The sequence below is a fragment of the Bubalus kerabau genome, chromosome 18 (assembly GCF_029407905.1).
Source record: "Bubalus kerabau isolate K-KA32 ecotype Philippines breed swamp buffalo chromosome 18, PCC_UOA_SB_1v2, whole genome shotgun sequence".
NCBI classification, from domain to species: domain Eukaryota; kingdom Metazoa; phylum Chordata; class Mammalia; order Artiodactyla; family Bovidae; genus Bubalus; species Bubalus kerabau.
In genome coordinates, this window is record NC_073641.1 from 44062944 (window position 1) to 44079803 (window position 16860).

General features: G+C 38.7%; 1 protein-coding gene across 2 annotated transcripts in view; it reads right to left on the minus strand.

Annotated features, from left to right (window-relative positions):
* Nucleotides 1–1856: 1856 nt before the first annotated feature.
* CDH6 (cadherin 6) overlaps nt 1857–16860 on the minus strand; it is a 154772-nt gene continuing 139768 nt past the window's right edge. For both annotated transcript variants that reach the window (XM_055554722.1, XM_055554723.1), the window contains exons 9-12: nt 14949–15070; nt 13772–13889; nt 13389–13640; nt 1857–7770 (exon numbers count right to left, since the gene is read on the minus strand). In XM_055554722.1, the coding sequence (XP_055410697.1) occupies nt 7280–7770; nt 13389–13640; nt 13772–13889; nt 14949–15070 (983 nt within the window). In that variant the 3' untranslated portion in view covers nt 1857–7279. The remainder of the gene's footprint in view (nt 7771–13388; nt 13641–13771; nt 13890–14948; nt 15071–16860) is intronic.

The following is a 16860-nucleotide window of genomic DNA, read 5'->3' on the forward strand; positions in this document are numbered from 1 at the left end:
CTTGGAGGCAGCATGCTCCAGATGATGTAGCTACAAGAGTGAGGCACACATTTTCTAGAGGTGCTGGAGTTTGTCTATTGTGGCAGCTAGAATAAATTACTATAAATATCATTATGGGAAGTAGTTTGCTAAGACGATGGGTTAGGGCTTAGTCCCACTGAATGTTTGCAGCAATCTGCTTCCTCAGCTGGTTCCTTGAGAAAGCACATTGCCCTTCCTGCCTATGTTACTGTTAGGTCAGGAGATTTTCCTAGATACTGCAGACTATGCTTGCCTTCGGCTGGCCCAGAGCTGGGGAGGGGTGGGAGTGGCTTGGCTTTAGTCTACCATGCAGACTTCTGTACAACATGCATATCCTTCAACAAGTGTATTTCTGATAGCATCATTCCTTTCCATGGTTTTCTGCTTCTCACCAAGTCATCTTTAAACCAAATGTCAATAAACAAAAACGTAGAGAAACAAGAAAAGCCTGCTGCTATGACGCTTGTGATCCTCTGTGTTCTGGTGACATGTAAATTTTCCCAACCTAGTTTTCTTCAGGTGGAGAAGGAAATGGCAACCCACTCCAGGATGGAGGAGCCTGGTGGGCTGCTATCCATAGGGTTACACAGAGTCGGACACGACTGAAGCAACTTAGCATGCATGCATGCACTGGAGAAGGAAATGGCAACCCACTCCAGTGTTCTTGCCTGGAGAATCCCAGGGACAGAGGAGCCTGGTGGGCTGCCGTCTATGGGGTCGCACAGAGTTGGACACGACTGAAGCGACTTAGCAGCAGTAGCAGCAGTTTCCTTCAGGAAACCTCAGCTGAGATCAATGGTATTGGTTAAACAGCCCTCTCTTTTCTCTCTTTTTCCTGTTATTTTTTCTCATTTCTTATCTCCCATGATGTCAATCCCACTTACTCCTAAACCTCCCCCTGACTTCTCTACCTGGGCAGAAAGAGTTTCTCTATCCTATGAAGATTTTCATATATACCTCTCTGAAGATGTCTCCATGTCGCCTTCTCGTAGGTACCCTAATGATGAATTTATGGCAGCCCTTCCTCCTAGACCATGAGCTTCTGGAGAGACGGGAAAAATATATTTGGCTTATTGTTGAATATTCCATAGCACACAGTGGCAGGCCTACTGTATATCGAGCAAATGATTGAATACATGGAAATTTCCTTTGCAAAGCTATGAATTCAATTCTCCCCATTAAAAAATTATGAAACTGCCTCTGTAGAAATAGGAGGCAGATTAAAAAAGAACAAGCATGTAAAATATTATACTTCTGAATATGCTAAAAACATTTTATTTACTCATGGTATCAGAATGCTGAAAGGATTTTATTCTTAGTCCCCTCTGGTGTGACTCTTGCTGTTTCTTTTTAAAATCAGAAATCTGTAGACAATCGTTTTTATGTGACTGAAATAAAGGATGGAGATATGGGATGGGCAAAAGTATAGAACTGTCTTTTTTTATCTAAAGCAATTTCCATGAAGGTGAACGAGTTTCTTTGTAATACAGTAATTTTATAAGTAATAGTAGAGTTCTTGATGTCCCAGCAGTAAGAAGTCTGCAGGATTGTGCCAATGATACATGTTGCTGATTGGGAGAAGCTATTGTTTACAAGCGAATTATCATAGAGTAAGTTGGCTTTAGTTAGCTCTCTCAGAGGTTAAAACAGCAGATTTGGAAGGATAAAGTGTGCATCAGTATGTACATTTAAAAGATCTCTGATTACAAACAATAGTTTGAGAGAATTGAAAAAAAAAAACAAGTTAGAAAAAAAAACCAGTTTATTAAGTAATATCATATAAATAACTTGTTACAAAAATTGATTTGCAAAAGGCATATTTACTCTTTGTGAGAAATCACTTTTTAAATTGCATTCTTTTTAAATGTATACTTCCAAGAAAACAAAGGAAAAATAAAAGAAGCCGTTTCAAGGAGCGTGTATTTGCCATTTGACTACAACGAATGGTCCCCCACACTGCGCTAAAAAGGTAATTGTCTCAACCCCATTCTTCTAATACAGAAAAGTTTCTCATGTAATCTGTGAAGTTATGAAAAATCTCCCAAGCTGGAAATGTGGATGAAAGCTGAGCAGTGATTGTTTCCACCAGGTGTTCTCGTTGCCAGAGACACGAGCGACACCAGGAAAACCATATGAACTGAGGACTCCAGGCGGTAAATCTTCGAGGGTGGCATCAGCTTCAATTTATACTTGGGAGTATTTTTAATTAAAAACAATCAATACCAAAAAGCTTTTATTTGGGGGATTTTAAATCACACATCACAGTAGGAGACTGCCAAATTGCCTTAGCTTGATACTACTGAAGACGCCCGTAGCATTTATTATAAATCCTATTCTTACGCAGTTTACTTTCAAAGCAAGGAAAATAATCACAGAATAGTACAGTGGTTTGAAAGCGCTCCTATGTTTCTCCCGAACAGATCATTTTTACGTTTGCTACACAGCATTCCTCCTGAACGCCTAGTAATTCTATGCATATGGATTCCTTAATAAACACTAAACTAATAGATCATAGAAAACTAAAAGCTTATAGTAGGTGCCTCTAGACATATTTACATAAATAGTGTAGTCTTGCAAGAAAGACCAAGATCTCATTATAGTGGAATGCTTTTTCCACAACGCTGGGTCCATGCCTCATTTGTCAAATTAACCCCATTTGAAGAGAAATTTGAGTTTGTGGTCCATGGGTTTTTAAAAAAACGGAATTAAGCAACTTGTAAAAGCTCTTTCGAAATTAATCTAATAACCCAGTGGCTCTTCGGCTAAGTGCCTGGTCCTGTCTGAAATACAGTGGGTAATAGGCTTTGTTTCCATTTGACCTCCTTTCGGCACTTTCATCTGCTGGCTCTGTTGGGCAAACGTTTCCCCCAAATTAAAAACTGAAAATGCATCATAAATAAGGTATTACCAAATGGGGAGGAGATTAAAGATTGTCTCAGCAATGCTTAAATTAAATTGACGATGCAGAGACCATAAACTCCTGGCTTTAAAAATGAACTATTTCTTTATTAACTTTTAACAAGTGTGTGAGTCCAAGGCATTTCTCTGCGTGTTAAATATGGTCAGGGTCTAATATTTTTTAGTAGAGAATTATCCCTTTAGAAAATTGTTCCATAAAGATGCCAAAGGGATATTAAAAATGCTGTAACCATAAGAATCATTGAACTTTTAGGGAGACCATACTGTAATTTTGTATCCTTTACAAAAGAAAGCTGCTTGTCAGACCTTAGGAAATAGTTCATTTTCTGGAAGACCCACACACTAACTCTTAATCTTTCCACTCTTATAATCTGATAAAGGAGTCTTGGTTGTAGTGTTAATGTACACATAGTAGACAGCTTAGAGTTTTCATCTCCTGTCATAATTAAAAAAGATTTTGTCTATATAAAAACAAAAAAAGAATAAAATTACACTAAAATGATTCTTTTCAGAGGATACCTTTCAAAATAGTGGAGATCATGACTTTCTACTGTTTTTCCAAAGTAATTACAGCTTCAACACTAGTTACTATGACAAAATACTTTGTTGGTTAGTTCAGTTCCTGAGGAAAATGAGTTTAGTTGTACCTGCTTTAAACATTTAGTTTGGGCTCAGGAATTAGCTTTCTCTTTCCTTTCAAACTGCATACTTTTAAAAAAATGGTCCTCAAGTGTATAAAATTGAATGCCCAATTCGTAGTTTATACATGATTATCACCAATGAAATAATCATTTCAAGGCAAAGCATTTGATATAAGGTATTGCTCAGCAAATCAAACATCTCAAATCTATGTATTACTTAACTATCTAAATTTAAAAATTACCTAAAATGAAAGTAATGAAAGCCTTCTAAAGTTAATTTGGATCTGTAAAATTTGGCTGCTTCAAAGGTAGAGATTCAACTTATAAGAGCTCTTGTACAACTTTTTGGGAGCTGAAAATGAATATCAAACCAAAATTTTTATACAGAGAATTGAATCAGCAGATTTTATTCCATCTGAAAATGGAGTCAATTTGTATCCAAATTTGTATCCAAACCTTTATGCGTCTAAACTGTAAAGCTAAGAAAGTTCTTACAAAAACATATATTTTCTGGGCCCAGATCCCCTCTCTCATGGCTCTGCGGAACCATTTTCAATTCTCCTTTTCATTTTTTGATTCAGTTTTTTATTTGGGAATGAAAATTTTCCAGGTCTTTCAGAAGAACATGCCATGAAGTGGAGGGGCTTTAAATTTATGCACAATAGATTAATGTTTTTAAAATTTCAGCTTATTCTAGGAAATATCTCAGTGATTTGAAGAAACTTTCCCTTTTGAATCAGAGGGTGAAAAATAATGTGAGAAGGGCCTCCAAGTCCTTGAAACAACCCACAAAAGCAATTTCCCTATATTTAATGAACTTAGGTTCTTTGTGATTAAAGCAAATATTAAAACTTTACCTCTCTCCAATCTCCTTCCCTCTTTCTCATGGCAAACAGCTAATACCAGGACAGAGACAATGTGAAAATTGAACTGAAAACTAATGCTTTCTCCAGTAATCATTCATGTCTGACCTGGGTCCTCGACCTGATAACTTAGTGGAAGGAAGTGCAACCAGCACAGAATGATGAAACTATGGCTCTTATTGTTTCCATGATGTCAGACAGCCTTCATTTTAGGAAAATATCATTCAACCTTGACATTTATAGGACCCTAATGCAAAATATTCAGCTCCAGTCTCAATTTATTCTCTTTCTTAGAGATTCACCTCATCATCAGGTTTTGTGGTAAGAGATTTAATAGTTATTTAAATATTTAGTCATTTTTAACCTGTTCTTGGTATAACTGTAGAAGATACCTTCCAATAACACCTCAGAAATCCCACTACAGAACTTCTTACTTTCACTTATATGAGGAGAATGTAAATTTTACCCCTAAACTTTGAAGTTGCTGGCATCAACCCGCAGACATTCCAATTAATGCCAAAAGTTCAAAAGGAAGACTTCTGATGATATTTTTCTTTTTACAGGACTATCTCTCTTGATATAATTTATTACATAACATGAAACGTGAGGATAGAGAGCTCTTTTTACAGTAAGTTGTGAGATTAAGGTGCTGTTCTATTGCTATAAGTAACTAGTTTTTATTAATTAACTTTACTAAGCTATCTTTTTTCAACACTTACCTGTGACTATGATATATACTGATTCTTTACAGTGAAGCCCTCCTGTAGTATTTTGTTTGCATTCTTCTCTGTGTGTGTGTGTCTGTGTGTGTATGAAGAACTAGAAAAGAGAACCTTGTAAGCAAGAAATAGTCCAAGCATAAAATACTTGTTAGTATACAGGGAAGTCCATCCATTCAGGAAACACAAGGAATAATATGGTTGTAACAATTTTTCACTGTAATTGGGTAGCCCCCAAAGACTATATTTCTCTTATTTTAAAGATGCTGTCTTTACTTCCTGGGTAATACATCTATTTAAAACTTAACAAAACAACAGTGTGTTTCCAAATAGAAAATATGTGTTGATATGACATTATCCCCAAATGGAAATGACACTAAGATTACCTGCAGAAAATTAACATTAACTGAAAATAAATCCCTAAGACTACTAATGGAAGTCAGCATATTCTTAAGTACATATTATATACATATAGAACCTGTTTTTGTTTTTTTTTAAGTTTTCAAAACGATGTTTTCATTACAGTACTTTGGAAATTTCTGATGACTGCACAATGTAAGATTCTAATGACAAAAATCATTAGAACAGCGTATGAAATAAATGATTTGAACCTGCCAAAAGGATTAGTTCAGTTCAGTTGGGTCCTCTGGATAATAACTATGATGCTAATTGCATAATTAGAGAAATAATGGATTCGATGGATTGTACATTACTTTTCTGTTTGTAGTTTGAGACCATTACTTTATCATTAGTTCAAAGACAAGGATGGCAGTGTTGCCATGGAAACAAAGCTAAAAACAATGAAAAATTTTAATGCTTTTGAAAGACAACTATCATTTTAATTACAATCTTAAACACCCTTGTTGTAGGGAATCCAAGTTTTCCTTTTGAGAGCGTCTTCCAAACATATGTAGGTTTTCACCATGATTTCAATATTCATCTATATCACATTATATAAATATATGGATATTTTCGAATGTGAAGGACAGGGTGTCAAGTTCAAGTGTGACTGGCTCTTACCTCCCCATTTAACTCTGAGAGAGGGATCTGAGTTTTATTTAATCTACTTTTACTAATGCAACTTAATTGTGTAAGAAGTATCTGAAGCATATGAGTTATTGTACTTCACACTGCTACTTTCAAGTATATTAGAATAATACTGACAACTACAGACAAGGAGTTAAACTTTGTCTCAGAAAAGTTCCTTCAAGAACTTTTTAAATGATTAGACTTATTTGTAATTAGCCTACTGATGGCTGAAATAATTCCAAGTGATCCATGATACATTTGGTAAACCAAACTTTAAAATATGCTAAATATTTCCTTTGTTAACATCTATTAGCTATTTTTCCTTTCCCTTTATATGATGCAACAGCAAACTTTTGCATGTCTTATGAACCAGGGGCAAGGAATGAGGTCGTATTAAAATTTTTTTTTTGGTTGTTTTTTTTGAACATTAGCGTTTAATTGGCATCATTTCCTAAAGAGGAAGGAGAATCTCAAAACACTGGTGGATCTGATGTTTTGAATAATCATTGGTGCTGGAAAAAGATTATGAAGGACAAACAGGATGGGCAAATATCATTTTAAATTCTTTGTGACGGAAACACACACCCATATATAGTTCATCATCTCCTTGTGAGCTGATACACCAGGAACAATGGTTCCTCCCTCATTTCTTCTACTAAAACTGTATTTTTATCATTAAAGCACAATCCCTCATCCCATTAGCGTGTGAAGTGTACAGAGCAGTCAGCTGACCTGAGTCAATGCAATGCAGTGTTGTAAGAGACCAGGCCAGTGGAACTGAGCTGTGTTTGACTTGCCCTAAGAGTACAGGGGAAAAGAAGACTGACCCATCCTCTCCTGCAGCCCAGCGCCTGTTGGGCAGACATAGTTAACAGGATGCACTAAAAAATAAACATTTGCCTCTCAGAAGCTCATAAAAGTGTACTAGAAAAAAGTCTCTAACATTGGATCCACACGGACTGCAGCCATTTACTTTTGGAACGGATAGAACAGAGGACCCTTCACGGAGCAGTGGATAAATAGAAATAGCCACTTCACATCTTTCAGTGTCGTATTGAAAAATGAAAAAAAAAGGCAACATATCATATTAGGAGTCCTTGTCACTGTCCACCCCTCCGTACATATCCGCGAGCTTTTTGAACCGAGGCCCCCAGTCACTAAGGTAATCGTAGTCTTGGTCTCCATCCGTGGTCACCGACTCGAGCGAGCTGAGCGAATCGGCCACCGAGCCGGCGCCCTCATAGGCGTAGGTGGCCAGGGAGTCGTAGGGCGGGGCGGTGGGGTCCGTGTCATTCTCCTTTAACCTTTGGTTAATGAAATCTCGGACGTCGGTGTTATCACGGGCTGCTGGAGTCCGTCGGGGTAGGAAAAGGGCTTCGGGCACAATGTCCCTGCGCAATTTGCTGTCCTCTATGGCTTCGGGATTTCTCAGGGTGCCGATATCAAAGGCCTGGGTGTCCTCCTCTCCTCCTCCTTCGTCGTTGTAACTGACAATGTTGTCTCTGATGTCCTCTTTGGAAATGATCAAAGGTTCTTTTTTCCGCTGCCGCCTGAGAGCTGCGAACAACACCACTGTCACTGGAAGCAGAAACAAAACAGCAAGGGAAGGAAAAGTTAATTTGCCGCCCAATTAACATCAGGAAGAAACACAAAGTGAAGTTTTCAAAGTTCTCCGCCAAACTACTCTTGTTTAAGGTTGCACTTGCTTCCGCACCTGATCAAATCAGGGCCCTCCCCCTCTCCCTCAATGGAGTAACTAGATAATATTTGAAAGAAAGTTTTTAAGAATTTAACTAGAGGATAAAACACCTTCATGTTTTGTCAGTAGTTCCTTTGTGCTTTGAAATGGCAGACTAGTTTCAAGATAAGGGAAAAAATAATAATAAAAAAGCTCAACCACAGTAAGAGTACTGCAAAAAGAGTGAAAATTATGCTGAACACCTGAAATGCTCAGAAACTGCTTATAAGCACAAGGCTGGCACCTTCAGGGATGTGTTGAAGGGTTTGCATAACTCCACTTCTAAAATAACTTTTGCACTGATGCCTTCTTTTTTCTTTTTTTCCCCAAGAAAAGTGTAAAGTTAGTTTAAAGCCCAAAGTAGAGATGTGAATGTTTGCATACCTTTCTTACATATAAGTACAGATAATATCTGGAGAGACCCAGATACAATTCAGAAAGCCATTTTGGATTTCAAGATCAGCCAATTTGAAGGGAACAGGTAATAGTACACGTGCCAGATTATTTGTGCTTAGGCTAAACAAAACAAACATATTTCTGTGGGAACTTAAAACAGAAAATCTTTCAGAGTTTCATGTTCTGTAAGTTTGTTGACCGGAATGTTTGTTCTTTTGATTTTTCCTAATTCAAATTAGAGGCAAAGCAAGAACTGTATTTAAATAGCTCCTGATGTTTCTTCACAGCTGGTTGGGAAGAACACAGCTGGCTACCTGTAAAGAGACACATCTACGAATGAACATATGGATGAGAAAGTAAAAATGTAGTGACAGCTTAGAGAGAAAACAGTCACCTGGGGCAGAAAATGCATTGTTAACCTGGGTTTGTCCAGGGCAGATTAGTACCAATAATATCTCTTTACTCCTTCATCCATAACATGGTCCAGTTTTTATGAGCCATGAAAATTGAATTATCACAATAACAATTACAGAGTAATGGCCTTTGGTAGAGGTGCATCTCTACCCATATAATAATGGATATATGCACACCCAGGTGTCTATATATTTAACATTTCAGATGTTAATGGTATTAATAATTGGTTACCTGTTGAGACAGTCCTATGTGCCAAGCACTGTGCTAAGTGCTTTACATACAGAATCTAATTGAATTATCATAATGAGCTTGACAAAGTAGGTACCACCATTATAACTCCATTTTACATAAGGAAATTGTGGTTTAGAGATGTGGTGTGTGCAAATAATTGAAATCCAGGTCAGGCAGACTAAAAGGCTTGTACACTTAATTACCATGCTTTGAAGCATGTTTGGATTATAGACTCTTTCACAAGGGTATGCAGTTCTGCTGTTTTCAAGCATGTGGTTGAAATGTAAACATTCTCTTTTGCTGCCAGAGAGTATCCTGGTGCCTCGTGTATTCCTTTCATTCATGGTATGTATTTTTTGTTTATTCAACAAGTATTTATTTATTGCCAACTCTGTGCCAGGTGGAGTTCTAGGTAGTATTAATGAAAAAATTGATCAAGAGTCTTGTCTGAATAAGGTAGGCAGAGGTGGTGGTGGTGGTAGTGGTGGATGGATGGAGACAGAAAAAAACAATGTGTAAAATAAATAAGGAAATTATTAGAAGATGATAAGTGCAATATAAATAAGAAAACATGAGGCAGAGTAAGGAGGATGGGAAGGACTTATGTATATGTTTGAGGGGCTGCATATATTTTTGTGTGTTTGGGGGCAGGGAGTGCATCATTAAGGAAGTAACATTTGAGCAAATAGATGAGGAGTTATCCAGGGTGCTATCTGGAGGAGAGGACAGAGCTAGGAGCAAGGCCATGGAGTGGGGTGTGTTTGGAGTGTGTGAGGTGTGGGGTTGGTGGGGAGAGAGGAGTAGGAAGGGCCATGTCAGGTGGGGCTGTGGATACTCCATATGCCTTCGCTTTACCCTGGGGGTCCAAGTGGTTGGAAAATTGCAGGGTTTTGGGTGGAAAGATGCTCTAAATCTACCTTTTTGTAAAAAAAGTTTTATTTGGTTATGCCAAGCCTTAGTTGCAGCATGCGGGATCTTCAGTCTTCGTTGTGGCATGTGGTATCTTTAGTTGTGGTATCTTTACTTGTGGCTTGCAAACTCTTAGTTGAGTCATGTGGGGTCTAGTTCCCTGACCAGGGATTGAAACTGGGTCCCCTGTATTGGGAGCGTGAAGTCTTAGCCACCGGACCACCAAGGAAGTCCCTTGTGTCATAGGAGATCGTAAAAGTGGCTCAGTTGTGTCCAACTCTTTGTGACCCCATGGACCATACAGTCCATGGAATTCTCCAGGCCAGAATACTGGAGTGGGCAGCCTTTTCCTTCTCCAGAGAGTCTTCCCAACCCAGGGACTGAACCCAGGTCTCCTGCATTGCATTGCAGGTGGATTCTTTACCAGCTGAGCTACAAGGGAAGCCCAAGAATACTGGAGTGGGTAGCCTATCCCTTCTCCAGCAGATCTTCCCAACGCAGGAATTGAATCAGGATTTCCTGCATTGCAGGTGGATTCTTTACCAACTGAGCTAAGGGGAAGTCCCTTAATCTACCTTTTATGCTAGTTTCCAGTGTGACACAGATTTGCAAAACAGAGGGCTGTAAGTAAGGCCATTCTTTAGAATAGAGAATAGAATCAAGCTAACTGTCTCTCAGAGAAATAAATTCTGACAGACAGAGGTTCATTCCACCATTTAAGGCAAGATAGCAGGCATTTATCACTTCCTAATTCTTCCCTAGCTTAAGTTGCCTGTATCTTGTCTTTTAGTCCTATGCACACCTGAAAGTGCAATTGTCTAGAAGACAGAGGGCATGTTCAGTCATTCAAAGGCATTTGTGCACTGCCTAATTCTCCTACTGCCACAATTGCCTGTCTTTTCTTACTGGCCCAATGCACATCTAACAGAATTTCTTGAGAGCATAATCATCTAAAAGGAAGGTCTTTTTTTCAAAGCTAACTTTTATAAACTGAAGGTATGACTTCTAAGCACTTGGAATAAAAACACTCTGAGAAACTAATGTGCTGTCTTCCCAGTAACTGACCCCTTCCTTTTCTCTACCGCCTTAAGGCCAGAGGACCACAGTGAAATTTTGGGGCTGGAGTACTTGGACCAATTTGTGTTCAACTCCCATCATAAAACTAGAAGGTAGCAAGGTATATGAGATGAGCAGATCTAGATTCAATTAAACAATCTGACCTTTCTAAGTCAGTTTCTTTCTCTGTAAAAGAGAAGCAATAACATGGTGCCCAATGCGAAAGTTTTGCCAACTCGAAAGCACCAAAGAGGCACAAGATGTAGTTGTTTTTACTGTTGCTTTATTGACAAAAACAACAGATGCCACATGATCCACTTTCTTGACGGCAGATTTCCTCCTATGTCAACGCTGCTTTCTTCCTCTTACAGGCTCCCAGATTTGTTCAATCATCTCATTTTTAGTTCAAGCTCTCTTTCAGTGTGGAAGTTGCACTGCATTCTATAAGCTTGTAAAGAAAGTAGAGTACAGTGTGGAAGCACCAGGGCTTGGGGGGCAAAAACCTGGGTTTGGAACTTGGTTCTATCACCTGTTAGCTGTGTGACTTAGCTTCACATCCTGGAACCTCAGCTTTCATATGTAAGATGCAGATAAATATAGACCAGATGGTTCTGAGGATTAAGTGAGAAAAACATTTGTAAAGCCTCCTGTCCAGTGTCTAGCCTATGATGTGAGTCTAATAAAGGTTAGATCCCCATTTTCTCCTTTTTAATTAGGTACAGAATTACAAAGAGACTAGACAAGATGTGGGAAACACGGAGGCAAATTAGGAGTAATGAGGAGATGGCAAATTCATTGGAGGAAGGAGATGAAAAAAGAGGTCATAGGGAGCTGGTTAGAAGGAAAATAAGAGTGTGGAGAACGTGGGTAGATGATGGGAGAAGGGAAGTGTGACCTCTAAGAGATGAAGACCAGCTCTTTCTCCATAGACCAGGGATCTGTGGAATTCTAGTTGATACAGCCTCCAGACTTAGCCCTTCTAAAAATACCCTCTTTTACCAGGGGAGATGGTGGGGGGAAGGGATAGTTAGGGAGTTTGAGATCGACATGTACACACTGATACATTTAAAATGGATAACCAACAAGGACCTGTATAACACAGGGACCTGTGCTCAGTGTTATGTGGTAGCCTGAACGGGAGGGGATTTTGAGGGAGAATGGGTATGTGTAGAGCTGAGTCCCTTTGCTGTTCCCCTGAAACTATCACAACATTGTTAATCAGTTATACCCCAATACAAAATAAAAAGTAAAAATAAATAAATTTAAAAACCTCTTTTTTTTAAACCAAAAAAGAATATTCGTATCTTTCTCTTGGAAAACAACATTTACAGATTCACACCATTAGAACACTGTTTTGTCTTTGCAAACTGTCAGTTTTTATTTATCCTCATATCTTAAAATACTTCCTCCAACTCTTAGTTGATGAAGCAGAGTCAACCTGGGATATGAAACTCTTGAGCAGGGATCCCTAGGCATTCTCTTCTTGGAGAAATGGAAGTCTTCCTTCCCTCTTCTCAAAGTCACTACATTGCCATTAAAAAAAAATGACTCCCTGGTCTGCCTCTGTGAAATCCAGGTTAACTCTGACTTACTTTCCCCCCCATGGTGTAGGCAAGTTTTACAAATTTTAACTTTTATTTTTTGAAGGGGTGCATTAGCTAATATTTGATCTCTTATTTCATAACAATCAAGGGACTTTTGAGCATTCTGAGCTCAACTTGTGTGCTTAATTAGTTGGTTGGGGATAAAAACTTTTCCTTCAAATCACTGTTAGACGTTTGATTACACTCATTTCTTTTAGATCCCAGATTTATTTCCTTAGTCACAGAAGTTATTTATTGAGAGTCTGAGAAATAATAGACATTGTGTATGTGGTAATCAGAGAGCAATGCTAAGAAGGTAGTTATTCAAGTGGGTGGATCCAAGCAAGTTTGCTGAGTTCAAGAAAATTCACCACTATTTATTTTTCTGTATGAGAGAAAAAAAGTCATTGCATTTCTCTTTCTAGTTTCTCATTGATCTTTAAACTTTACCTTGATGGAAATGGCCTTCATCGTATATACTCCACACCCAACAACTTTTGTTCTTTGAAAACTGAATGTTCGCTAGGTTACATATTAAACAACAAATGAAATGGAAAGGGTGTATTTATATTGCCCTCAAATCCCCCTGCAACTCATTCCCAGCCTGATAGACAAGAGGTTCTTTTGGTGGAATGACTCCCTCAGTGGGGAAAGACATGGGCAAGCTTCACAACTGTTCATTCTCCAAAGCCATTTTTCAAGCAAAAACTAGTTCATGGGTGAACACACATAAGATTCCCAGCACATAACTCTACTCACCTAGATCAGGCTGTATGCCTTAATGGGGGAGGCGGATAAATCTAGAGAGCCACAGTAACAGGGTGTGCCCCTCAGCATGGGGAGATAGGATGCAGGGAGAAGCAGTTTACCTAGTAGGGTCACGATGCACAGAAGGATGGCAATCAGAGCCCCCGTGCTCAGTCCCGTGGGGTGGACGAGGGCCTCCGCATGGCAGGACTGCATGTTCCCTTGGTGGTCACATGCACAGACCCGGACAGTCACTGTCCCAGTGCTGCTTTGGACTGGGTAGTCGTTGTCTGATATGACCACAGGCAGGAGATAGGTGCTCATCTCGTGTCTGTTATAGCCATTTTTCCGAGTAAAGATTCCCGCCGTGTTGTCTGGAACCGGAAAGCAAAGTGGTGAATGGAAGCGGAAATCATGTTATGTATGGGATCAATTCTGATGAGACTAGATAGATATAGATACAGACATAAATATATAGACAGACAGACAGCTTGGGCTCATTTACCTTTGTTGTCTTGAATGGTAAAGTTTGAGCCACTGGCTGCTTCGGGGGCCAAAGAGAACGAGAATTGGTGCCCGCTGTAAGGGTCATCCTTGTCAATGGCGCGTAGGGTCTGAATCAACTAAAATCAAAACCATAAAGCTGTTATCAGGTTTTACTAACTCAAAAGAGTTTCTTACAGCTTTGCAGTAAATTGCTTAACTCAATGATATCTAATTTTAATTTTACAATGATAGCCTCTAGAAAACTTACAATGAATCCACCCTAGGCGGAGAACTGATTGGCTGGAAATAGAGCAAGGGACAGCCCTACAACAGTATTTATTGCAGCAAATCTAAATTCATCTGTTGAAACCAATAGTACCCTCTTCCTTGTGACAACCAGAAATGTCCCCAGATATTGCCAAATGTCCCTGGCAGGGGTGGGAGGGGCAGGGTGGGAGTGTGGGGCAAAATCACCTGGGTTGAGAAACATAGCCTTAGAGTGATAACAAGCTTAAAATATCACAGCAATTTATGACAACATTGCAACTTAAGTAAAAGGAGGCACTCTTTGGACAGCTTGCTTAGAAATGCAAGCTTGGCATATACATAAGCAATCGACTTGCTAAAGAGCTAGTTTGAATATAAAACCCACAACTTCAGAGTCCCATTTTAACATGTATTTTAATAGTGCACTTCTATTTTGACAAACTAACATAATTTTTATATCACTGGCAGAAAAGACTGATTTCAGGTGGGGACAAATGTGTAAAACAGTAAAACATTCATGAATTTGTATTACTTGTACAGATGGGCAATGTAAATAAATGAAACTATGAATTATAGGCAATTGTAAAATATGTTCTAGCTAGTACTTTTCAGTATATATTGTAATTAAAAGTATCTGCTCACCAATAAAGATTTTTCCAATAATGCAATGACTGATATATTTTCATGAAAACTTAAGACTAATTTGGGATCAGCATCAGTCTGTGAGACTAATGAACTTCCTGTTTTTAAAAACTGTTTGTTCTCTTATGCAAGTTAAACATTCATCATGGTTCTTATTTATAGTATTAATTTTTTGGCATTTATTTCATAGATAATTCAAAACTTGCCTTCAGCTCTGTGTATCATCTGAATTATTAGAAGATCTAAATTTGTCTGAGTTAATTAATTTGCTTTCTTATGAAACTCACCTGATCTGCTTTTGCTTTTTCACAGACAAAGGTTTCATAGAATTCAGCAAATTCTGGGGGGTTGTCATTGACATCTAGGACTTTAATATATAGAGGTACTCGGCTGCTCTGCTTTGGATTATCTGCAAAATGCCCAAAAGAAAGGAACAGGCATTTATATGTTGATGGGTGATCCCATTTAGATGATGGTTACTCCTTTCTCATTCATACATAGTTTCCCCAAGGCTCCTGTGAGTACCACAGGGCATTATGTATCATCATAGTCACAGAAAAGTAGAATTCGATTCTTTGGTATTTCTGGACGAGGATACACCTGAAGGAAATATATAGGGGACAAAGCTACCTTTATGTACAGTCAGTGCTGTGCTGTGCTTAGTCACTTAGTTGTATATGACTTTCTGTGACCCCATGGACTGGAGCCCACCAGGCTCCTCTGTCCAAGGGGATTCTCCAGGCAAGAGTATTGGAGTGGGTTACCATGCCTTCCTCCAGGGGATCTTCCCAACCCAGGGATTGAACCCAGATCTCCCACATTGCAGGTGGATTCTTTACCATCTGAGCCCTCAGGGAAGCCCCAAAATACTGCAGTGGGTAGCCTATCCCTTCTTCAGGGGATCTTCCCGACCCAGGAATCGAACCGGATTCTCCTACATTGCAGGCAGATTCTTGGGCTACCAGGAAAGCCCATACAGTGCAATCATATAATAAATCCCAGATTAACAGAAAATAAAGAAGAGCTATCCAGAAAAGGAATTTTAGAGGCAGATTTTAAAGGAAGCCAGGGAAGTAGGCTTTTCTGTGGACAGAAGGAAAAAAGAATGGGACAATAATGATTGTGAATGGTCTTAGTTTTTTAGTTTGAGAGCTAGACATTGTGCTAAACACTTTGTTATATTATTTTATTTAATCCTTATAAACTTCTGAGATAGATATAATTATTGCCCCCATATTATAGATGAGGAAACTCATTATATTATAGATGACGCATTGAGGAGTTAGGTAATTTGTCCACATTCACAGAGAAATTAATAATAAAGAGTGGATCCTAGATTCAAACTTGGGTCTGTCTGACCACAAAACTGAGGCTGTTCATCCCATGTAATGAAAGAGCCTAATCAGTGTTTGAAGACCTGAGGTAAATGGAGTGTTTTTGCTGTCATCTCTGATAATCTCCTGGCAAGTATGGAAGATAGATTCCTGTTCTAAGAGTCAGGGGCTGGAGTCTCTCACCTCAGGTCTTTTCATTCATTCACTCATATGTCTATTTGTTTGTTCTCACCATAAATATTTAGTGGGCATCTAGTACTAACTTGTGCCAGCCACTATTTGGGGTGCTGGGACACATTGGGACTATAACAAAGATCCTGCTTCCTGGAGCTTTGTTCTAAAGGAGGAAGGCAAACTGTAAACACATAAATATATAATGTGCCAGATGGCAAATGCTATGGAGAAATTAAACAGGTAAAAGGGACCGGAGAGAGACGGAGATGCAGCTTTGTGTGGGATGACGAGGACTGGCTTCTCTGATGAGATGCCATTTGCATAGAGACATGAATAAAGAGATGGGTTAAGCCATGTGAGTGTTTCTGGCTCTCGAGGTCAAGGAAATGGCAAGTACAGTGGCCTGGAGTGAGAGAGAGCTGGTTTAATACAAGCTTGACTCTTAGCATAAAAGGTACTGAAAAAGTTTGGACAATAAGATTCTTAAGGTTCCTTTGCATCTAAAATACTGCTCACATTATTCTTCCAAAGTCAGAGCTTCAAAGGTGAGTTTTAAAAGGCCTTTATCACTAGTATTTTCAAATATATCATAGAAAAAGTAAACATTAAAAACAAATTTTTAGGTGCAAAGGTTAAAACACACTTAAGATGACTACCTCAGTAAAAAATAAAATTTCATGATGTTATAAAA